Raw genomic sequence first — 23,548 nt, forward strand, 5'->3', positions numbered from 1 at the left:
GGCACTGCACCTTCCTGGTCCATCAGGGCAACCTGGGTGCCAGTGTAAAGCTGGGAATTGCCTTTGGCCAGGGCCTCTCCCTGGAGTTGCCAGAGGAGGAATTCCTTGTGGGTGGCAGGGATGCCAAAGCATGAGGAGTTCCCCATTGGATGGCAGAGACAGGGCGTAGAGCACCTGCCATGTGGAGCCACCCCCAGCAGCCCCTCAGCCATGGCCACAGTCAAGGAGAAGCTCACCAAGGAGCTCATCCGCATCATTGACGGCACCCTCACAGTGACCAGGCAGTACCAAAAGTTCCTGCAAAAAATGATGGCCAAGTGTCGAGAGGCGGCCTGTGGTGGGACACACACCACACACACCACCTCCCCGCAGTTGCCTCCCTCCACCCTGCCAGGAAAGAGGAGCAGCTCTAGCCGGGGCTGCTGGAGCCCAGAGGGTGGCCCCAGGGCCTTAGAGTGGAGCTGCTGAGGGCAGATGCGCACATGGAGAAGATGGCAGATGGGGACAAAGATCAAGGGGAGGACATGTGGACAAGCAGAAACAGCCCTGTGCAGGTGGGCAGAAGGAGTCCATTGGGGGTGAAGAAGAGGAGCCCCATGATGCCAGACAGAATCAGCTCCAAAGGCCTGGGCAGCACCATCCACGTGGGGCCAGGCAGCAGCACCCCAGCAGAGCCCAGGCCCCAGCACCATGTCCCCATGGGCAGGGCACGTGGGCAGGCAGCCTCAGGACCGTGCTGGGCAGGATTGTGCCTGCAGGAGGGCTGCTCCCAGCTGTGGGGCTGCCCAAAGGCTTGGTGGAGATGCGACTGCCGGCACCACTGTGTCTGTTTCTGCAAGCCCCCGTGGTGGCAGCGCTGCTCCCACAAGAGCAATGGGCTGCCCTGCCAGTGAGAAGCTTGCAGGGTGCAGGGCTGGGACACCCCTGGCGTGACCCTTCATCTGAAATGTTCAATCTTTTCTCTATCCATGGTTCTATCTATGGAGCTCATCCATCCACCCTGCAGCTGGGGCTGCATCACCCTCTGTTGGGGCTCTTGCTGTATTGAACGATTATACTGAACTCTGAAGCAAGTGGAAAAATACTGAAGAGATAAGACGAGGTTACGGCCAGAACAGTGGGATGAAGAAAAAGGAGCAAATTGCAGATGTTTGTACAAAACCAAGGCCGACAGGACGCAATAAGAAGAACTAGGAGACCGCAGAAAGGAGCCTACGTGCCAGAACAAGCAGAAACAGAAATCTTCCCAGTAAACAATTGTTAACCAATCATATTATTATACGCTTGTAAGATAGCCAATCACATTATCGCATGTTTATAGAATGCCTTATAAAAGTTTACCTGGTTTGTACAATAAACGGATCAGATCTTGAACTCCGTGAGTATTCGTATCTGACTCCCGCTCGCCCGAAATGCCCGCAGCATCTGGTGACCCCGACGATCCGATGAGGGTCGACAGGATCGGTTAAAAGGTCAGGAGGATTCATTAAGGATCGTGTTACAAGCTGCGGAGCCGGCGAGGATCCTGCTGCCAGCGGAGAGAGAGCTGGGCGCCCGAAGAAAGGCGGAACGTGCACGGCTGACCGGTGAGTCAGGAAATTTAAGCAGGATGGGAATCACTGCATCAGTGGTGGAAAAAGCAATCGTAGACAGTTTGATGAAACTGGCAGAAAAAACTGAAACGCCAGTCTCACGGCAGGCAGTAGTTGATCTGCTATGTTGGAGTCGCCGCCGTGGTTACCTTGCTTCTACGCAAGATGTATATAATAATGAAACATGGAAGAAAGTAGGAGAGGACTTATGGGAATCTGTGCAAGTCGGGACTAAGGGGGTAAAGACTTTGGCTCGCACGTATCGAGCTGTACGGGGTATGGTCGCGCAGTTACACGGCGAGGCTCAAGTCGCTGCAGCTGTTAAGGCTGCAGTGCGGTCTCCCAGCGATCCTACTGCTCAGTCGGAGGAAGAGCCAGAGGGACAACCTCCGTGTGAAAATCCCCCCGATTATACATCCAAAGCTTATCCAGTACTGACCACTGCTGAACGAATAGCGTGGGGATTAGATGATGAATTACCACCCTGGTGTCCTGAAAAGGAACAAGCGGCGAGCGGCGGCGTGCGGCCCGGCAGGCCCCGTCCCAGCCGCGGTTTCTCTCCAAGGCGGCACCCCCCCCTCCACCCCCACCCCCCTCCGATCGGCGCCATGGCAATGCAAGCGGCCAAGCGAGCTAACATCTGGCTGCCCCCAGAGGTCAATCGGATCCTTTATATTCGGAACCTGCCGTATAAAATCACAGCGGAGGAAATGTATGATATCTTTGGGAAATACGGACCTATTCGACAAATCAGAGTTGGAAACTCTCCTGAAACAAGAGGAACAGCTTAAGCTTCTCAAGGAAAAATACGGACTTGATTACAAACCCACCAAAAAAAAAAAAAAAAAAAAAAAAATGCTTCAGATGTCACCTACAAGAAATGCGTTTCTGCTTTGAACTAGCAAACATCTCTGTGCTTAAAGAGAAGCCTTTTTGCCTTGATGGAGATAATTTATTCTGTATTCTGTATTTATGCTGTATTCTGAATGTGGAAATTGGTTGGGACTAGGAGGCTGGCTTAAAGGCATTTTGCAAATGGGATTATTATTTTTGATCATTATTGTAATAATAGTTTCTTGATCAAAACCAGCCAAAATTATTTGTAAGCATTAGGCATATCTGGAAGAGAATGCCTTTATTTGAATCAGCAGTTAAGGTGTAGTTTAATCTGAGGCTGTGGTTTTATCTGCTTCTGGTGAATTTTTGAAGTGATGAAATCAGAGATACAAGGTATACTAAGAGTTATGAGGTAATAAGGTAATAATCTAAGTAAGGCTGCTGTCTTTTATATCTACAAGTGCAATATGCTTTTATGTAGCAGAGAGAAACTTTAACAATAATGTTGCTTGAGCGAGATGTGCATGTGACAACTTGGGAAAAGGGATATCACAACTGGAGTGCAACAGTGTTTCTATGTCTGGCAGAGTGAAATCTTTCAAGACCTGAGTTTAGACAGTCTAAAATAAATTGTTAGTATTCAGAAAACCCATCTTAAGCCTCTTTTGCTTACATAGTGTTATGGAAGTCAACTGCTATTGTAGAGAATTAATGATTTTTTAATACATATTAACAAATACTACTATTTTAACTTGAGGCAGTTGAGTGAAAAATACTCACGTGTAGCATTTGAGGGAATGTCAGCATAAATCGCACTTACATTAAGACTGCATTTTTAATTACTGTACTCGTTAAGATTCAATGATGCCATAAGGCTAAGGCCTTTTATCACAGATTGGTTCTGAACTAAAAGGTGTGTGCACATGTAGATATGCACATTTGTGTTATTTTCCTTAATTGGCTACCCTTATATACACTGGCCTGATTTTGAACCTTTGGGAGTAAACTATACGGCTATAAATCAATCATATTTGGCCTGGTTAGATAAGAAGTATAATGACACGAATTTTGGCTTTAGTGATAACTGTACCTGGTGGAATACTACACTTGTTAAAAATACGTATTTTTTGCAACAGTTGATTTACCGTTTAAATGTATCAATTTATTTACCTCAACAAGAATTGAGGGTGGTTGAGGGATTTATTGAAACAAGGTCTGTCTATATTGTTGTTTGTTATTCTTTTGTTACTTTTAGTGCCTTGCCTTTTACAATGTTTTCAGAGCTGTGTGGAACGCAGTATTAATGCTGTATTTAAAAAGAAAGGGGGAGGTGTTGGGGCTCTTGCTGTATTGAACGATTATACTGAACTCTGAAGCAAGTGGAAAAATACTGAAGAGATAAGACGAGGTTACGGCCAGAACAGTGGGATGAAGAAAAAGGAGCAAATTGCAGGTGTTTGCACAAAACCAAGGCCGACAGGACGCTATAAGAAGAACTAGGAGACCGCAGAAAGGAGCCTACGTGCCAGAACAAGCAGAAACAGAAATCTTCCCAGTAAACAATTGTTAACCAATCATATTATTATACGCTTGTAAGATAGCCAATCACATTATCGCACGTTTATAGAATGCCTTATAAAAGTTTACCTGGTTTGTACAATAAACGGATCAGATCTTGAACTCCGTGAGTATTCGTATCTGACTCCCGCTCGCCCGAAATGCCCGCAGCAACCCTCAGTGCCTGAACCCAGCGGGGATGGTCTGGCATTGGGCACCGCTGGCACCCACAAAATGGGGGGTAGGGGTGTCTGGTACCACAGTGGGTGTGCTGGCAGCTGGGGACCGAGTCTGGCTGGAGAAAGGGCGCAGCAGGGACCCCATCAGGTCCAACAAGTGCTGAGGCCAGCCCCTGGGGAGGAACAAGCCCAGGCCCCGGCACAGGCGGGGGCCACCTTGCTGGAAAGCAGCTTAGCAGAGAAGTCTTGGTGGGCCCCTCAGGCAGCTGCCTACTGGTCAGGGGATCTGGACCCCTGGCAAAGGGGGGATCCAGTATGTATTGAGACCCCACGGTGAATCCGTGCACCACAAATAGGAAGGCATGTTATCCCCAGGCTGGCATTTCAAATGCCTAACAAATGGGGTATGGCCTTGGTCCCTTGAATGCTTCTCGTCCAAACCAGATAATAGGGTTGAAACATGGGAAATAAATCCCCTACCCTATCCGAATACTCCCCTCAGGAATTGTTCATGAACAGTTTGATGTGAGTTGTGAAATAGAACCACGGTCTACCCCAGAAGCGCGAAGCCTTATTCCAGGCACGTGTTCTTGTTGGGGTTTTCTGGCACCAGTGTTTAAACCTGGAGATCGTATGTGTTATGCAAAAACTACCAATCCAGAAAACGCATTGAAATATGTAGTTTTGCTTACTCACAAAACAAAATGGAATTTTGTGTGGGAAGGGAAAACAAGCAAGCTACCACCCATCAGCACGCTCCACCGGTCAATATCCAGCCCCTCAGGGTCCGTTCTGGGCATGTTCAGATGGGAAGATGTACTTTGCACTAACTACTTCCTCAAAATTATTTACATATGCATAAGGCACTTGCCTATGTCCCTTTGCTCCTGGGGGGTCTTTAATGGGGTCTTTGGAGAGCGCTGGTGGTCAACAACTTGGTGAACTTCAGATGAACTTTCCTGGGGCACCTGCACTCTACTTGTTCTTATAGAACTTCATCTCTTCTCTGTGCTCTATGCTTTGGAAGGCAACGCTGCGTTACCCCACTTCCCTTGGCTACTGTTATAGCCCAGCTGCCTCAGAAGGCTTGCCACCCCTTGGTGAGCTAATTCAATAGGTGGAGTTAATCACTGCCGTAGCTGCAGCCTCTCCTAGTGATTCTTTATAACTTCATCCCATCAGCGAGGAGAAGCGCCCAGCTCTGCCGCTGAAGGGCAGAGCCCCAGCAGGGCCCCAGCCCAGCCCAGGCTGCGCCTGCCCAGCTCAACATGGCTGCTGGGAGGCTGAGGGTGGGCAATGGCAGCTCTCAGCATGCCACGGGAACAACATGGCTGCCCTGCAGCACCGGGCCTACAGCTCCCAGCATGCCCTGGGAACAACATGGCCATGGGGCTGTCCCAGGCCTACAGCTCCCAGCATGCCCTGGGGACAACATGGCCATGGGGCTGTCCCAGGCCTACAGCTCCCAGCATGCCCTGGGGACAACATGGCCATGGGGCTGTCCCAGGCCTACAGCTCCCAGCATGCCCTGGGAACAACATGGCCATGGGGCTGTCCCAGGCCTACAGCTCCCAGCATGCCCTGGGAACAACATGGCCATGGGGCTGTCCCAGGCCTACAGCTCCCAGCATGCCCTGGGAACAACATGGCCATGGGGCTGTCCCAGGCCTACAGCTCCCAGCATGCCCTGGGAACAACATGGCCATGGGGCTGTCCCAGGCCTACAGCTCCCAGCATGCCCTGGGAACAACATGGCCATGGGGCTGTCCCAGGCCTACAGCTCCCAGCATGCCCTGGGGACAACATGGCCATGGGGCTGTCCCAGGCCTAGAGCTCCCAGCATGCCCTGGGGACAACATGGCCATGGGGCTGTCCCAGGCCTACAGCTCCCAGCATGCCCCGGGGCACGCCTTCTCCCAGCAGCCTCCCCAGGCAAGAGAGGGGAAACACCAGCCGTCCCCAGGGGCAGGGGTCAACAAAAGCCACCCAAGCGAGTTGGTGGCCAAACTGGATGCCTCAAGGTCAGGGTTTGTCTCGGCGGGTAGGTGAAATTCCTTGGCAGCACACCTGTCCGGGCCCAGGTGCTTTGTTCCACGAGTCTCACGTGCACAGTCCTGTAGCTGAGAAGAGTGACAAAGAAACCCTGCACAATGGCCGGTGCCAGCCACAGCTGTGCACGGGCAGCTTCCAGCCCTGGGCAGGAGTTTCCTCCTCTGGCTGTGCGGCGCAGGGAAGAGGTGGGAGCTGTGCCGGCGGCCAAACAGCCCTTCACCAGCAGCACGTGGGGAAGCCCAGCGGCAGCCGCCTGCTGGCTGCAGGGGAGGTGGTGGCTGCGTGGCCACCGTGTGTCGCCGTGCAGCCTCGTGTCACAAAGGGGCAGTGATGCGGCACCCACCCGGAACTTGTGACCTCACCTGGCCAGGGCTGGACATCCTGAGCAGCGGGCCAGTTGGGCCGAGCTGCCCGTTGGGATAACTCCTTCTTGAGCTACTTGCGTGGCTACCTCTTTCTAAACATTTCTCCTTTCCTGCTGACCCCTCCTCACCTTCCACCCTCTTTCAAAGGTAAGTTGGCTTTGACTTTTGGCACAGATCCTACAGGAGGTAAATCGGGAATAAAAGTGGAGGCCGCTCTCTGCCTCCCAACCTCTAGGCTGAGCTCTTCCACCCTTCTAGGCTGGCCAGACAGGCGCTATGGGGAGCGTTCCTCTTGGCTAATTCCTATGTCTTTCCCATCGCCTAGGCTAGGAAAGTAGGGAGGGGGCAGCCCGAGGCGTTGAGCTTCAGCATAGCCTGACCCAAAGCCCACCTTGACTGATGGGTCAGGAAGGGAGACCAGAAACACAGCCCAGCAATGGCAACCGTTAAAGGAGCGGCCAAAAGGCAGTCACTCCTGCAGACAGGGTGGGCAAATGTGGGCTGGAGAGCCAGAGGGCTCTGCTGCCAACAGGCGCTACAGGCAGTTAAAACGACCACTGGAACACGTTTGATGGTGACTGCTGGCCTCTGGGTTTTTTGGTGCTTGAATGATTTTCTTGAGCTCCGCTTCTTTCATTGCAACCAGGAGACGGGATTGGAGCTGATCTTCTTTTTCTGGACTGCGTCCGGACATCCTTTGTCAGCCAAAGCTTCCCGCTGTGCTGCTGAGAGGAGCGATGGCCGCAATGGGGAGCAACTCCTGTGAGTAACGGTTTCACCAGCAGGCTTGGCCTTGGTGAATCCCCAAATGCAATGGGCACGGCTGGTGTTCCATCCCGCAACGTTGCTGTGGGGACAACCTCAAGGGAATTCTGGGGCTTTTCCTGAGAGCAGCCAGGCCTACCCAGGGTTTTTGTGCAACAAAACCATCATTTCCCTGCAGTCGTTGCCGAGGGAATGGCTCCACCACAAAGGATCCTCTTTCCCCCGGAGAAGATTTGCATGGGCTGGCAGCAAAGGCAGAGAGCTGGAGCAGGCCTCTACAACCTGGGCAATACGTGCTTCCTCAACTCCGTGCTGCAGTGCCTGACGTACACCCCACCTCTTGCCAACTACCTGCTCTCTTGTGAGCACAGCGACTCCTGTGAGTACTTTTTGGAAGATCTCCTTGTCAGTCTGTTGGGCACTTCCCAAGGACCCCCAGAACCTGCCGCTGGATGCAGGAGAAAAGCAGCCCTTCTTTCTCAGCCACCGCCAAGGTGGTGCTCTTGGGACGCTCAAGCCTACAAGCCGCTTGGCCTATCGAGGCGTGTTTGCTGTCACAAAGATGCCTCTTTCTAGTGCTGCCTGCCGTTCCCTATTCCTGCATCTAACCTACATATTTGCTGGTTGCACAGAAAACTTCTGTCAGCGAGGCATCCCTCTCAAGAATGTTTTCTGTGTGCTGAGATGTCGTGGGCTTGCTGGGCCATTGGCACCTGGGGACGACTAGGAGACTGTCCTAGCAGAACTCCAAGGTCTCCATGAGGTTTCCCATCACAATGGCTCTTTGACTGACCTGACCAGCTTGCTTCCTTCCCTCCCTCCTTCCCTCCCTCCCTCTTCAGGTCAGCAGGAAGGCTTCTGCATGATGTGCATCATGGAAGCGCACGTTAACGATGCCTTGTCCACCTCAGCCTGTGCCATCCAGCCCAGGGCCGTCATCAATGCCCTCTCACGTAAGTCATCTCAGCTGCTTTGACTTGCTATCCTCTGTTGGCAGAGGACTGAAGTACTACCTTCCTCTTGATTAGGAATAGGAGGGCATTTCACGCTTGGCATGCAGGAAGACGCCCACGACTTCTTACGCTGTACTGTCACTGCCATGCAGAGAGCTTGTCTGGCTGGAAGCAGCGCGTAAGCACAAGCAAACGACCTTTCAATGTTGCCCAGCGCTTTGGCCTCCTTGACGTACCCCATCAAGGAAAGCCTATGCCCAGGGCTTTCAGGCACAGGAAAACTCTTGGAGGAGATAACTCTCTGCCTTACCATTTCCTTCCAGCTGGGACATCTCTTCTCAATATACTACCATCGTCCATCAAATATTTGGGGGCTTCCTGAGGTCCAGAGGTATGTTTCCACAACTGTTGCTCTCCTTACACTTGCCTGTGCCCTGCTGTGTGTCTGTGAGAGACAGCTGAGCGTGGGGCTGGCTCGAGTAGGGATGAAGAGCATAAACGGGCACGGTCAATCGACTTCGCCTGTCGCTGATCATTTCCGTTTGCCTTCCAGTCACGTGCTGCAGCTGCAAAGCAGTTTCCGATTCCTACGAGGCCTTCCTGGATGTGCCTTTGGATATCCAAGTAAGAGGGTTTCTCACTGTGCTTCAAGTCGTCCCAAGCTCCTTGTGGCTTCCCAGAATCTGCGCAGCTGGCTTTGAAAAGTGCGCTGTGAACACAGGAGAGCTGTGGGGGTGGTGGGAAGTGGTATGGGTGGTGTCTTCCTGCAACGGCCGTGGCAGTGGACTCCTTGTAGATGCTGGCTTTAAAGCTGGACAAGCACGCATTATCCTCTCTGCACCCCTGAGGGACTCTCAGCCACCTTCTCTTTGCCCTCCCTCAACACCCAACTGGCTCCTAGGCTGATGGCTCGTGTTGTTTTCATTCCTGATGACCCTGCACACCATCGGTAGCTGAACTGAGCGGTGGCACGGTGAGGTAGCTCTTAATAGTGCCGGCCGGGAATCTCTGGGAAGGGAGGGAAATGTTCGGCATCATACCCTCTTTCTGCCTCCCTCTGGCCAAGGTTTGCAGGGTCACAGTGGATCTCCTCAGCGGCAGCTCCCTGGGTCTTGTGGGCAACTCCTCCTGAGTGCTTGGGCGAGGGCATTTCCACCAGCTCAGAGCTCTCCTTTCTCACCCCTCCAGGCAGCCTCATCTGTCACCGCAGCTCTGGAGGACTTTGTCAAACCCGAGCAGCTGGCTGGTGAAAACAGCTTTCGATGTAACAGGTAAGAGGATGACTAACACCAGATTAAGACTTGCAGCTGTGTGGAGATGCTGCGTGTCATCGAGCCTCAGGAGGTTCGATGCACAATCAGGAGGCACAGCTTTTCTTTCTTCCAGCCTAATGGTTCTGAAGAGCCATGAAATGGCGTGAGGACGTGTGAGGTGGAAAAGGTTGTCTGGCCGCCGTGGGGCAAGCTAGGGTGCATTTCAGCGCTTTTCTCTCTGCTTGCTTTCAAGCTGTGGCAAGAAGGTTACCGCCCTCAAGAGGTTTACAATCGAGCGCGCGCCCAGGGTTCTCACGCTGTGCCTGAAACGCTTTGATTTCTCCGGCAAGAAGATCGGCAAGGTGTGTACGCAATTGGAGGGCCACTTTCTTTCTCGTCCTGGAGCAGGAGATTTCCCAAAGCAGCACGCTCTGTCACAAGCTGTTCAGGTGGAGCTTTTGGTGTTCCCTTCTGGGGAGAGGAGAGCTCCTGTGGCAAGGCAAGCACATGCTCTGCTGCGACAGAGCTGCTCTGGCCGAGAGCAGTTTCCTGCCACCCAAGGCGTCACCTGCTGCTTCAGGGACAAGCGAGTGTTGATGAGCCCCAGAGATGTATTTCTACACAGCTGGGCCCCGGTCTTGCCAGGCTCTTTCACGTCGTATGCCAGGATCCCTTATGAGCCCTCTTGGTCTCTCCACAGTTTGTGCAGTATCCCCAGTACTTGGATCTCCAGCCATACATGTCTCAGGGAGCAGCAGCACCGCCCCTCTACACCTTATACGCTGTCCTGGTGCACAGCGGTGGCAGCTCCTTGGCAGGACACTATTTCTGCTACACAAAGGTAAAGAGCCACTTCCTTCATCTCGGGGACTATGTGTGCTGGGGAAGGCAAACTTTGGCGGCGCTCTTTCTGGCAGCCAAGGTTCTGGGGGAGAAGGTCTCCTGACCAGCTGGGTGGGATTTGCGTTGGCAGACTCTTGCTTGTGTAGTTTTCTGCCTGTGTCGTTCGAGAGAAACCATGCAGTTCATCTCCACACGTCCTTGCCTTTCTTTGACAGGCCAGCAATGGACTCTGGTACCAGATGGATGATACGTCTGTGGCTTACTGTGACCGCAACACAGCTCTCGGGCAGCAAGCCTACTTACTGTTTTATATCAGGTAACAGCCAGGACTAACAGCTGTTCAGAACACGTTTCCTTTTCAGGGTTTTGCTATTTCTCTTCTGATCCTCCTGAGTTGTTCCGTCCCAGGAGGCAATTACTACCCGCACCACTCAGGGCTGTCGAAGGTGACCTACCTGCCGCCAGTCCTTCCCTTCCCTTGCTGGGCTTTAGGCTGCTGCCCCCATGTAAACTGCTATTTGTCTGCTCTCTGTAGGTGGCTGATAGAGAGCAGAGTCCCTAAAGGGGCCTACAGGGAAGATGGGGGGGGGGGGGGCGGGACACGAGGACAGGACTCCTGCTCAGGGAGCGTAGTGATAGGGCGAGGGCCATTAGTTTTCAACTTAAGGAATGTAAATTTAGATTTAATGTTAGGAAGAATTACTTTATGGCAGGGGTGGGGTGACCGTGGAAGTGGTTGCCCAGAGAAGCTGTGGATGCCCCCTCCCTGGAAGTGTTCCAGGCGCGCTTGGACAGGGCTTTGAGCAAGTCGGTCTAGTGGAAGGTGTCCCTGCCTGTGGCAAGGGACATGACCTAAATGCTCGCCGAGGTCCCTTCCAACGCAAACTGTTCTGTGATTTTACGATTCCACGAAATGGAGGCCATAGCGGGTATGAAGAGGAGGTCTTGCTGTGACAGGGGCAGAGTTGGTGGGAAGACCCCAAGTGAAGTCCCCATTTGTAGCCTGACATGTCTTCTCTCTGTCATACAAACCGCTCCAAGTCAATGAGTGAAGCCCAGTGGAGGTTGCAAGAGCAGCCCTAAGTGGACATCACTCTTTTTTCTTATTTTCCCCAGATGCTCTGATGGGAAATCTAGTCAACAGGCGTCAATGTCACCAGCACCATCATATGCCCGCTCCTTCTTTGGTCAGCAGCGGGGCGGCAGGCAGCAGGCAGACCCTGTGGGACCACGGGATCAGCCTGATTGGACTAAGGTAACTCTGGGGAGGTGGGTCAGGGCAGCAGATGGACAGCGGATTTCTTTCGGGGGTCTTGGCATTGCTCTCCTTGCCCCCACACACTGCAGCCTTCTTCAGAGCCACCACGCTGCTCCGTCTCAAAGCATCGCCCCTAGATCCAACCTACTTGTGTGCCTTCGGCCCCTCTGCCTTTGCAGCCCTCCAGGAGGGCCTCTGGGAGGTCTTTAGTTGTCGCCTCAGAGCGCTCTGGAGGTTTCCCACTGCTCCATCCCCTCCAGGAGGAAAGGACAGGACCTTTTCACAGCTCTCTTGGCAGGATATGGCGATGGGCATGGAGGACTCTGCAGAGGACAGCAGCTCCTGGCCAGGCGGGCTCAGCATCACCTCCCATGTGGACATGCCCTTGCATCACTCCTGCGTCTGTAGGAGGCTGGAGTCCTGCACTAGAGCTGCATGCCCACACTGCCATCCACCATTTGACCATGTGCTGCACACTGCGCGAGAAGACAGCCACCAAGAGGAGCACAGATTCAGCCCTTCTTCCCGCTGCCAGAGGAATGGTGCCAGGAAGAGAACCCGGAGCAGATCCCCGCAGCGCAGAAATGATCTCCACAGCTGCTTCGTGGAAACCACAGACTGCAAGCGCTCCACAGGGAGGAGGAGGAGACCTAGTCCTCCAAGTTGTCACCACACTCCCAGGGATAACACAGCTCCAGGGCCCTCCAAACGCAGCTGCCAGTATACTCCTGCACCCAGGGCTGCTCCCAGGGAGCAAACCCTGCCAATGCAGAGAGCGCGGAGCCGATCCCTGTGGCACCGCTATGATCTCCACAGGCAGTTCACAGAGTACCACCCCTCAGCAGCGGGGATGAGGAAAAGAGGAAATGAGGTGATTCTAAGGAGAGCAAACCCTGCTGTCCTCAGCGCCACAGAGACAGAGGGCTGGACTGAGCGGCGCTGGCAGGAGAGGCCATTGCTGCCTGTGGTGTCTGCAGCCCCAGAGAGCCTGTGGTGCCAGTGAAGCTGACCTCCAGGAAGGACAAGGTGCTTTTGAAACTGTCCTTGCCTATGGACATCCCGTGATGCAGCAACACTGTCAAAATCTTTGCTCCATTCCCTGAAGTGTCATCAAAGGGATGACAAAAGGATGTGGAGGAGCACTGCCCAGGTCTGCTGGCTGGGGGGGTGGGGGGAGGGCAGGACTTGCTTCCCTGCAGCTGCTGGAACAAAAGCACGGACCATGGCTGAGGTTCCCTTGGGCTCTGTTTGACTTTGCTGCTCTGAATGGGGATGGTGTTCCTGTAATGCTCGTGCTGTGCCTGCTGGCGGCACGCGGTTGTGCTGGAGAGCCCTGGCATCTGAGGAAGCACCACAGGCTGCAGTTAACCTTGACATTGAGCAGCTGCCCTGGATAAGGTTAGGCATTGCAGGGGTGTCGGTGGGAAGCCTGCCACAAGGCTCAGTGGAGAACCAGCCAATAGAGCTGGTGGGGAAGAGAGGCTTGGCTCTCCCCATGGCGATGACTCCATATACTCAGAGGAATAGCTCCATAGGCTGCCCTGAAAAGTAGAAGCAGGATCAAGCTTCATGGCCCTCAAAGCGGGCATCTGCTGTCACTTCAGGTGGCACAAGGAACGTCCCATCAGCCTCCAGAATGAGGGCTCCAACATTGTCATGTCCCTCTGAATTGCTCCAGCATGGCTTACAATGATGTGCAAATATCTTGGAGCACCTCTGGCACCTCAGACGACACCTGTGGTTTGCAGGGATACAGGAGAGTCCTCCCTTGGACTGTCTGGGTGCCCTGTCTCACAGTGGGACAAGATTATTGGACCTAACTCTGTCACTGATCAGAAAAAAGACATTGCTGGAAAGAAGTGTCCCTTCCCATCTGAGAGCAGTAACACCAGTGATGACTTCAGGCTGTTCCCCAGCAAGTTCCCCTGCAGCCCCAGGGACCCCTGGAGGGAGCCCAGAGGGGCAGAGCAAGGGCTGCCTTGGGCTGCTCCCTGCTGCTGAGCTGGGCTGGGCTCCTGACATGGAGGGAGCTCATGGCAAATGGGCAGCGCTGCAGAGAGACAGCTCTGCCCACCAGCAGCTCCTCTGCAAAGCGCAGCAGGGCTGAGGCACTGCCTGCAGGCACCCAGGGCAGATAAGGGAAGGGAGCGAGGTGTTACAGTCAGTCTGTGGTGGGAGGATAGGTGCAAGCTGACCAGGGCAGGAATCATCACAGCCTTTGACAGGGTAAGTCTCTGCAGGCAGGGCAATGCAGAGGAGGTCCTGGAAGTGTCTCCTAGACCTGGCACATGTCACAGCTGAGAGGACCTGTCAGGATGGCTCTCCTGCATTTTCTGGTGTGGAGCATGGAGCAGAAGACATGCTCCAGGGCAGGGCTTGCCTGCTGCACCATCGGAAGGACAGAGCATGGTGGATCCCTCCTCCCGGGGATGGCTGCAGGGCTGTGAAGGTGGGTGTGCAGCCGGGTGTTCCCACCGCTGTCTCTCCCAGCAGGGTCCCTGCAGCCCAGGGGGTTGTGTGCTGGGAAGGGACTCTGCCACCTGCCAGGGTCAGCTCTCAGCCTGCCAGGGGCTCCCCACAGAGACGCGGGGGTATGGAGCAACCCCTGGTAGGGCAGTGCCCTTCTGTTGTTGAGGGTGTGCTGCGCTGGCCAGGGCTGCTCACAGGTCTAGGTGACCCTGAGAACGTGTCTGGAGACTTCCCATCACTGCAAAGTGAACAGTAATTTTAAACTGCAGAATGAAACGTCCTGTTAAAAGCATCCTGGAAAAGGGATATTCAAAATATCAGAATGGATTTCTAATAGAAAATGGGCGATGCTCCGTCACATTGATCACTGTGGTGAGGGATGTGCAAGTGGGGAAATCCTCACCTACTGTTTGTTTAAAACAGGCGAGCAAATGAACTAAGCAGGAATCATCTGCCATGACGCAATCATCACCTTTGTGCCTGGAGCTAGAAACCCCTGCAGAGGGGAAACTGGCCCCCCAAAAACATTGAGAGTCCTCCTTCAGCTACACTCCTTTTGTCTCAGCACACAAAACTGTGCACAGCTGAAAATCCTTACTCTGAACAGGTTGGGAGGCTGTAGGCAGAGAAATGAATGCGAATTCCAGCTCTGCTCTTTCCATTTTCTGGCCAGGAAAACGATTAAAAGGGATTATTTATGAATACAAGCCAACTCTGACAAATTATTTCAAGTCATGCCTGATCGCCTGGCTCGGAGGTCTCGCTGGCTTCCCCTGGCCATGAGGATGCCAAGGAATGGGCATCCCACTCCCCTTCAAATGAACACAAAGGTTCTGCAAATCAAACGTCACTGATTCAGTGCAATTTAATTACTGTCAGCGTCAAGGAGAACAACTGGGGGTGGAGGGCAGGTTTTGGGGGTGTTGGGAATGGAGGCTTGGCAGGCTGTAATTTGCCTTCAGATGGGAACATCCAGTGACTATGGTGACATGTTGCAAAGATGGAGCATCACATCATGGGGATGGATGTATCCTCCCACCCTCTTGGATGGCCCCAGCCCTTGGGCTGCCCCCAACATGCAGCCCCCTCGCCCACTTGGAAAGCAGCTTTGTCATTGCTGATACTGCTCCCCCCTGCCATGTCACCTTCACTTGCTGCTGCAAAGAGCATCCTTCATCCTGCTGCCCTAATCCTGCTGCCCAAAAAGGACAGGGCGGGGGAGTCTTTGATCCCACCAGCTGCTCTGCTGAGGGGGCATCTCTTGTCCCTCACTGCTGTAGCTATTGTCCCAAATGGCCTCTGCTCGGGGAAAACTGAGCTGAGAAGAACAAGCACAGCTTTTTATTTTTTTCTTCTTTTTTTTTTTTTTTTTCTTTTATTTATGCTGCGAGGCAGCCAGCCTCATCCAGGCCGGGAAGCTGTCAACATTTTAAAACAACGATCCTCTAACACCTTCCCTTTCACACACCCAGCCACCTACCTCCTGATTTTCTGGTGTCCCACACAGAACTGGCCAGGGATTTGGGGAGAGTGGTGGAGATGGAGCCCAGGTAGAGGAGGGAGAGGGTGAGGAGGAGGAAGTACATGGGGGTGTGGAGGTGGTGGTTGCACTCTGCAGCACTGATAATGAGGCCATTGTCCAGAAGAGCAGCCCATGAAGAGCCAGGAGTGCAGGAGCTGCAGCTCCCGTGCATCTACAATTTCCAGGAACTGGGTGATGGAGCTGCCGTTGGACATCTGCTGCCTCTGGGCATGGGGACCTCTCCCAGGAGAAAAAGTGACAAGTTATGGGGGACTTCTCCCAGCAAAACCAAAGCTGTTTCCCATCAACCATCCCCCCCCATCAGACAAAGAAACCCTTTTCTTTTTCTAGGAGACCTTCCTTGAGCTCTTAAAATGCAGAAAACTTAGAAATGGCTGTACTGGCTCAGACCAACTCCTGCAAGCCCCAGGTTCAGCCTCCAACAGAGCCAACACAAGACACTTAAACAAAAGCAGCAGAGCAAGACAAGCACCCTGCGATACTTTCCCAGCTTCCCTTCCTGAGCTGACCGGGATGTCCTTGAATTTAATATCCCCCAAAGGATTTATTTCACACGGTCTTGGGTTCTAGTTGTTCCTCAAGCCTGTGCAGACTTGCAGCATCCTCGCAGCACCATCACCCTCGGCAGCCACTCTTGGGACCTTGGAGATGACTGAAAAAGGGTCCAGACCTGGGGCTGTTGTAGCCAAAAATCTCAATAGCTTGGGCAGAAAAGGCTGGCTTAGATCCAAATTGGTTGAACGCTGCTCACAACGTGTTGGCCCCTGTTTGCCATCAGCGTGCAGGAGACAAGCACAAAATCGTGATTTCTGAAAGTATCTGAGTATGTTCTGGCACAGTCGTGTCCCAGCTGGGAAGCTCGGTTGGGAGTTTGGGGGTTGTTTTTTCTTGTGCACGTAAATTTTGGTTTTGTTGAAGCTAGTGGGATTTTCTGCAGAGATTTCAGCCTGCCTTTCCCAGTGACAACAACTGGCTTGGAGCTGAAAGTTGGATGGAGCAGTTTCTTGGACATGAATGCAGACAGGACTGAAATATTTTATAAATCCATCTTGGTTTGGTGGAAAACAAATGTCAGGAAAAGCAAGTAAATGCCTCCAAGAGGTATTAGACCAGCCCTGCCGTGGGGTAGCCTTGCAGCTCAGAACCAGACTCAGAAAGTCCATGTGGGTTTGAGGGAGAATAAAAATGGCATTTTTCTGTTCTTTTTTTTCTATATTTCCACCAGGATAGAGACGGAACTTCAAATCAGGCCCTTCTTGATCATAATCCAGATGTTTCCTGGGATATTCCCAGATCAGGGATCATTTTCCACCCTTCAAAGCGTGGCCAAACCCTTCAAATGAGGGAATTGTGGCAAATCCTCTGTTGTCATAATTCACAATCTGTTACAATGCAGTAGCATTAATCCTTAGGAAACTGAAAAGTCATAAAACTTACTTGAGCCCCAGTATTTATAAACAAGGTAATAGGAGCGGTACCTTTCTTGGAGGTCAAAAGGAGGATTGCAGCACCAGAAGCTAAGCATTGAGCTTTACAAATGAGGATTTGAGACCTAAAAGAGGGGGTTGGACCCTACAAATAAGGGTTTGGACCCTCAAAACGATGGGCTGGAATCCTAAAAATGACACTTTAGACCCTGGAAGGGAGGGGAATCTCTAGGTTCTGATCTGAGCAGGCTTTGGTGCCCAGGAACTCCACAAAATGCCCTTCTTTTCCTATCCCAAGTGACCACTGTCGAGGCGGGGCCTGGAATCATGGACCTCATCAACTGTGGACATTTGGTGGATGTTTTACAGGGGCAGTCCATGGGCTAAGGGAAGAAAAGGAACAGAGGAGGAGGAGGAGGAGGAGGAGGAGGAGGAAAATGAGAAACGGGATGCAGAAGAGGAGGAAGATTAAGAAGAGAACTTGGAAGAGGAGGAGGGGGAGGAAAATGGAGCAGAAGGAAAAGAGCAGGAAGACCAAAGCAGGGCAAGTAAGAAGTAGAGGAGGAGGAAAATAATTAAAAGGGGACAACCCCCCCCAGGAATAACAGGAAGAAAAGGGCAGCTAGCAGGAAAAAAAAGGAGGAGGAGGAAGAAACGCCCCCAGACTCCATTGTCAGCCCATCTGCCATCTGATCTCTGGTCCCAAGTGCTTGCTGGAGCCTGACTGTAAGGAGGGGAGCTCAGCCTCGACAGAGGTCACTCTAATCCTCCCTTTGTCCCTTTACTCTGCGCCTATGAAATTTCGCTGCCAGTGTTTGGCCCGCTTTTGGTGCTTGTCCTTTTGCTCTCAGTCGGCTACTCATGTGGTTAAAACTGCTTCATCAGCAGCAATGTCACAGCAGGCAAAAGGTTTGTGTCAGAGCAGGCAGCAGGTGACTGCTGACCATTTCACATTGGATGGTGAAGTCAGCAGCGGCGGCATCATTGTGATGTCACACCGGGTCTGTGACACAGGCCACGCAGGGGTACAAAAGGGGGCGTAGGGTGGTTGTTCCCACACTCTGGAGGAGCATCTCTGGGGTGAACACAGGGAAGAGCTTCCTACACGGCTGTTGCCACAAAGCAGTGAGGCGCTAGCATAAGGCAAAACAAGATGGACTTCTGGGATGGGATGAAGCCCATCTTCATGATGCCCAGCATCACCCCCAGAGGTACAAGCACCCACAGCCACTACAGGAGTGTTGTCAGGACTGAGAGTTGTGGCGTTGTGGGGGTGGGACGCAGGCAGAGCCAGCAGACAGAGAGTGTGACCTGGTTTTCCTTTGCTTTCCAGAGCAAACAGCCATCTGGGACGCAGTGGCCAGCTACATCCAACAACAGCTCTTGCTACACAAGGTAGAGTGACACCCGCATCTTCCTTATCCCCCTAGAGAAGCTGGGGGGATCCCGTGGCCGTGGAGCTTGGGCTGCAGTTGCTCCTTCCCTCCTCAAAAAGCAGGGAACTCCCCACAAAATCCCCACTGAGAGAGAAAACAGGGCTCGGGCAAGGGTGGTGTCACCTCTGCTAGGTAGTCTTCTACTGCAAGGCTGATCCGTTGTTGGAGAACCCTGGATGCCCTTGAGTGGCTTCTGCCCCCAAGTCCCGCTTTTTCCAAGGAGGAAAAGGAAGGAGAGGACTCGGCATCTCCTCCCCAAAGCTCTCCCCACTGTCCCAGCTGGTGCCTCCAAAGAGCGGGAGGTGGCAGGGTCCGAGGTACCATCCCTGGGTGGAGCCATCCCCCAGCTCTTCCCTCTTCACCCTTCACGCCCTTCTTCTCTGCTCCAGGGGGTACGAATTCCCACCCTTGGCTCCTTTGACGTGGTCCCCGCACAGAAGCAGGTTGGGACAGAGATTGTCACTATCCAGAGGCCTGTGTTTCGCCTGTCCAGGACCCTCAGAGACATCCACAACCTCATGGACAACGAGGATGACCTGTCTGGTAGGACAACAACTGCATGGTGTGGGTGAAGATGGGAGTTATCACATCCCTTGGCGAGAAGCAAACTGGCCCCTCTGTGAAGCTGGTCCGCAAACAGGACACGCGCAGTAAGAATCCCTCGGGGAGGGCTGCAGGGTGAGCGCCTTCATCCCTCTCGTGTGGTTTTTCCAGACAATAAGGTGTTGGAGCCTGTGAAATATGCCAAGGTGGCCACGGATGCCCACGTGTCCCGGTGCAAAGTGGAGGGATGCATCCTAGGCACCATGTCCCTCCTGTCTCACTGCCTGGCGAAGGGGAAGAGCATTGCACTTGTCCTGAGAGATGTTGGGGTGCTCCTCATTGAAGACAGGATGGTGCAAATGAGATTCTACTATGATTTCCTGGAAGAGATATCTGGGAAGACAAACCTCAGAATGGCTGCGTTCATAGTGAGTGTTTTGGATTCCCTGTGGCTCCAGCGGCTCATGCCGCCCTGAACTCCTCCGTGATTGAGTGTCATGGTCACGTCGAGGATGTCCTGGCATCTCCGTGTTCCTCCATTGCAGTTTCCCCAGCTGCTGGACATGGTGGTGTCCCGGATGGTACCTGTTTCTTCCCTGACTCGCACCAGCCATGTCATCATCTTTCCTGAGTGAGTCCTTCCCCCAAGTGACCACGGGGGTCCTGCTGTGGCTCTGCCCTGTTGTCATTCCTGCAAACGCTGGGATGGAGGAAGGATTTGAGGACACCGGGACACCTTTCCTGGGCGACCCCATTTCCTGGGATGCTCCCTGGGGATGGGGAATGGATGATTTGTGGGGGGAAAAAACACCTTTTACAATGGTGCCAAGCTCTGGCTGGGAGCAGAGCAAAAAGGGCTGGTGGTGCCTTTGGTCATGCCACTGTCACCTCTTTGTCACCAGGTTTGAACTGGAGTTTGTGCCCAAATCTCAGTCCAGGCACCCTCTCAAGGTCTTGAGGCGTGCCCTTGGTGAGGACATGTGGAAGAAAGAAGAGGATTTGCCACCCATCAGGCAACACACAAAAGGTAAGGCAGTTCCCGGCTCTTTTCCGTAGCATGGGCAAGCGGCTTCCGGTAGGAAAATCCACAGCAATGACGGTCAAATGCTTGCACCAAAGCTTTGTGCCACATTGGCACGGCCTCTTCTCCCAAGCTTGGCTTTGGGAGTGGGCCAGGATGCTCGGATTCTTGGGAATGACTTAACATTCCCTCTCCAAAAGAGGCTTGCCTACATCACCCACCTCCCCTTTTTCCTAACCCCGGCGCTACCAGTGCCTTCGCCGAGGAGCCCGGTGAGCGCTGGTTGCTGGGGAAAAGGAACTTGGTGCACGCTCAAGGCGTCAAGTTCTACCACCTGAGACTTTGTAGACCCTTCATGGCGGGCCACTGATCCAACGGGCACGCTGCCTCAACTCCACACATGCACTCATGCAGATATTTTCCCTTTTTGCTCAACCCTAGGATCCCCCAAGCAGAATCTCAGGCAGGATCTTGATAGATTAATTTATTACAGCCGGCATAACCCATACCGCTTCAAGGAGGACTTGCGTTTCTTAGAAACGAGGGGAGGAATATTGCACGTAGTTTTGACTTGCTCGGGATTTATCAGAGCCTGTCCTTCTCTCGGTGTAAACCTCCTTCCAAGCCAGCCATAACTTGGTGGGAGATGCACGGTGTCTGCTAGTACAGCCTGTATGCAGACAGCTCCTAGGACACATCTTTAGTTTTACTGGCCAGCACCGAGTAATCCATGTCCCGAATGAGAGCAGATTTGCCTGCTAATTCTACACCTTTTATTTCCAAGAACCCTTGAAAAAATAGTAGGGGAATAAGCAAATCCCCAGAGCGATGGAGCACAGGTTAATCATCATCCTTTCCACGTGAAAGCAGACAGGGGTTCACCCGCTTTCCTCAAGCCTTATGCTGATAAAAGCAGCTGTCTCAAGGCCTCCTTTTGTCCAAGTAGGGAAAAATGTGGGTGTAAATCCAAAGATTTTAGCTTTCACAGCTTGCAGCCAAGGCTTCCCAGCTGCTAACGCCAAGTTATGCTAAGTGATTCACATCACTTTTGCTGGTATTGGGGAGGCAGTGGATAGAGCAGAACGGCTGCCTTGGATGTTTTGGGATGAGATGTGAGCACCGCTCCATGTCCCTGGGACTGGGAGCATCACGGTGATGCTCTTCTTGACGAGGTTTCTCCTTCCCATTTGCAGCGGGACTTCCTGAAGTGCCTTTGCCTGCTGATTCCAGCTCGGTTACTAACAAACAGGAGGAAGTCCACAATAAGGCGGCGATGAATAAGAGGACGAAGCGCCAGGCTAGGTGAGTCTGGGGGCACAGGACTGAGCATCTGCATCGGGTTACTTGCCGACCCGGTGAGAGCCCCAAACCCTCACTGGGTTCATCACTGCCTGACAGCAGCACAGGGCAGTGCGATGGGGCTAGGGGAGCCCCCATTTCAAAGGGGGGGGGGGTGTCCTCCTCCCCTTCATGAGAGCACAGGTGTGGCCTGGGGACATGGGGACAGCTGTGTGTCAGCTGAGGGTGCCGGCTTGGGGAGGGCATTTCCCCTCCTGAGCTGCCGGAGGCTGCGCCAAGAGGCACATGGCTTGCAGGGCAGGATGTAGCCCCGAAGCCATCATGGCCTCGGGCAAAGTCCTTGTGTTATGTCCTTCCAGGCAGCTGCCAGGGATCCCAGGGGCCGTGTCTGGAAAAAAGTTGCTGGTGAGCGGCCAATCCAAAGGCAAACCTGCAGCCAAAGGCCAAGCAGCAAAGCCGAACCAAACACAAGCAGCAAGACTGCAGAGGCACAAGCAAAGACAAGGAGAAAAAATATACCCTGTTGGAAGCAAATTCAACACTGAAACAAATTCATCAATGAGCCCGGAAGCCTGGATGCCCAAGGAGATCACCTACAAGGTCATGACTCCGCTGCCAACAAGAGACGAGGCAGCACAATTACTACAATCAAGACCTGAAAGGTTCTGGTCGGTGCTGAAAGACCCACAGTATACAGTCTTAGCGGGATACAACTTCACAATTCCCCACGTGATGCCCTATATGTTTTAAGGGTCTGGGCTGACACAACACCACGCATTTGAAGACCAGACTGGTGATCTCCAGGATGGAGCGATCAGGGTTTGGAGGTGCTCAGAGCACCCACCGAGGTGGCAGAAAGGTCTACATGCGGACAAAGAGCTTCCAGAACATGGCGGTACTGTTCGAGAAGAGCCTCTCTTCTTTTGCAGAAATCTCTCTGTCTTCAGGACGCAGGGAGCTGTGAAAAGAGACAAACAAAACGGCAAAGCTGTGAAATAGCACTGAGTTTTTTCATTGTTCGCAGCAACCGTTCACCTCTGTGATAAGAAAGGAGCAACAGACCTCAGTGCCCTTGGGGTGACCTTGCAAGCTGGAAAGCCCCTGGCTCACGGACAAGGGGGTGACGGTGCCCTGAAAAGGGCTGAGGAAAACGGTCACCTTTTTTTTTTTTTTTTACGCGTGGTCAAAGCTGCTTTTGAGCCCTTTGACCTTCGTGTCCCCAGTGAGCCCCTCACTTCCCCACCGCCACCCAGAGTCACTTGAATTTGGGGTGCTGTGGTTAAAATTTATTACATTGATTACTGCTTCTGAAAAAGCCTTTGTTTTTAATCAGGGCTCGCTTCACTTGGGAGCTCAGGGAGCTCAAGGACAACTAATGAGTAGGTGGGTTTTGTCCTGAGACCCCCAAACAAGCAAGATGTGAGCAGGAACATCCAGACAATACAGTGTGCAGCTGTGTCATGGCGGTAACTCTGTCGCGCCTGGCCAACGTCCTGGCATGTGTGAACTTTGCAGATCATGACACAGCGCACACCTGCACTTTGCATAAAATTAAATGTTATACATATAGCAGGTGTGTAAACTATTTTTGTTTTTCACCGACTATAAAGGTGGGCATGCTGCGAGACGGGGCAGAACCCTCACATATGCGTAGACGCGCCTGCTAGGAATTTTTTAACCATTCCTGAGAGGCTCCTGGCACCAGCTGCAACGGGACTCCCAGCCAAAGGTGGTGGTGGGGGGGGCTGGACAATGTTTAGGCCGGAATCAGTGAAGGATCCTATTCTTAGTCTCATTAACACTTTGCAGGACTGATTCGATGAGCGACCCCCGGTAGGGCAGTGCTCTTCTGTTGTTGAGGGTGTGCTGCGCTGGCCAGGGCTGCTCACAGGTCTAGGTGACCCTGAGAACGTGTCTGGAGACTTCCCATCACTGCAAAGTGAACAGTAATTTTAAACTGCAGAATGAAACGTCCTGTTAAAAGCATCCTGGAAAAGGGATATTCAAAATATCAGAATGGATTTCTAATAGAAAATGGGCGATGCTCCGTCACATTGATCACTGTGGTGAGGGATGTGCAAGTGGGGAAATCCTCACCTACTGTTTGTTTAAAACAGGCGAGCAAATGAACTAAGCAGGAATCATCTGCCATGACG

At 52.8% G+C, this 23,548-nt stretch overlaps 3 protein-coding genes across 6 annotated transcripts; all 3 read left to right on the forward strand.

Annotated features, from left to right (window-relative positions):
- The first annotated feature begins 210 nt into the window (after positions 1-210).
- Positions 211-10,716, forward strand: LOC119148289 (ubiquitin carboxyl-terminal hydrolase 42-like). Its single transcript, XM_037388257.1, has 10 exons — positions 211-337; positions 7,526-7,726; positions 8,190-8,300; positions 8,385-8,478; positions 8,624-8,691; positions 8,854-8,924; positions 9,489-9,571; positions 9,807-9,915; positions 10,254-10,394; positions 10,612-10,716. The coding sequence occupies exons 1-10, from the start codon at positions 211-213 to the stop codon at positions 10,714-10,716; spliced, it is 1,110 nt and encodes a 369-aa protein (XP_037244154.1).
- An 829-nt stretch (positions 10,717-11,545) lies between these two features.
- LOC119148422 (serine/arginine repetitive matrix protein 2-like) lies at positions 11,546-14,594 on the forward strand. The gene is made up of 2 exons (XM_037388557.1): positions 11,546-11,651; positions 11,953-14,594. Exons 1-2 carry the CDS (start codon positions 11,547-11,549, stop codon positions 12,655-12,657), a joined length of 810 nt encoding a protein of 269 aa, XP_037244454.1. The 5' UTR covers position 11,546; the 3' UTR covers positions 12,658-14,594.
- A 3,121-nt stretch (positions 14,595-17,715) lies between these two features.
- Positions 17,716-22,959, forward strand: LOC119148409 (coiled-coil domain-containing protein 81-like). 4 transcript variants are annotated; one of them, XM_037388520.1, is made up of 9 exons: positions 18,287-18,304; positions 18,427-18,488; positions 18,662-18,846; positions 18,919-19,072; positions 19,244-19,500; positions 19,618-19,703; positions 19,975-20,099; positions 21,287-21,395; positions 21,752-22,959. In XM_037388520.1, exons 3-9 carry the CDS (start codon positions 18,706-18,708, stop codon positions 22,140-22,142), a joined length of 1,263 nt encoding a protein of 420 aa, XP_037244417.1. In that variant the 5' UTR covers positions 18,287-18,304; positions 18,427-18,488; positions 18,662-18,705; the 3' UTR covers positions 22,143-22,959. The 4 variants fall into 4 exon arrangements, with proteins under 4 accessions (XP_037244419.1, XP_037244417.1, XP_037244416.1 ...); XM_037388522.1 differs by lacking the exon at positions 18,662-18,846 and having other exon boundaries at positions 17,716-18,304; XM_037388519.1 differs by lacking the exon at positions 18,287-18,304 and having other exon boundaries at positions 18,314-18,488.
- Positions 22,960-23,548: the final 589 nt, after the last annotated feature.

Source organism: Falco rusticolus, chromosome 5, assembly GCF_015220075.1.
Source record: "Falco rusticolus isolate bFalRus1 chromosome 5, bFalRus1.pri, whole genome shotgun sequence".
Taxonomy (NCBI): Eukaryota; Metazoa; Chordata; class Aves; order Falconiformes; family Falconidae; genus Falco; species Falco rusticolus.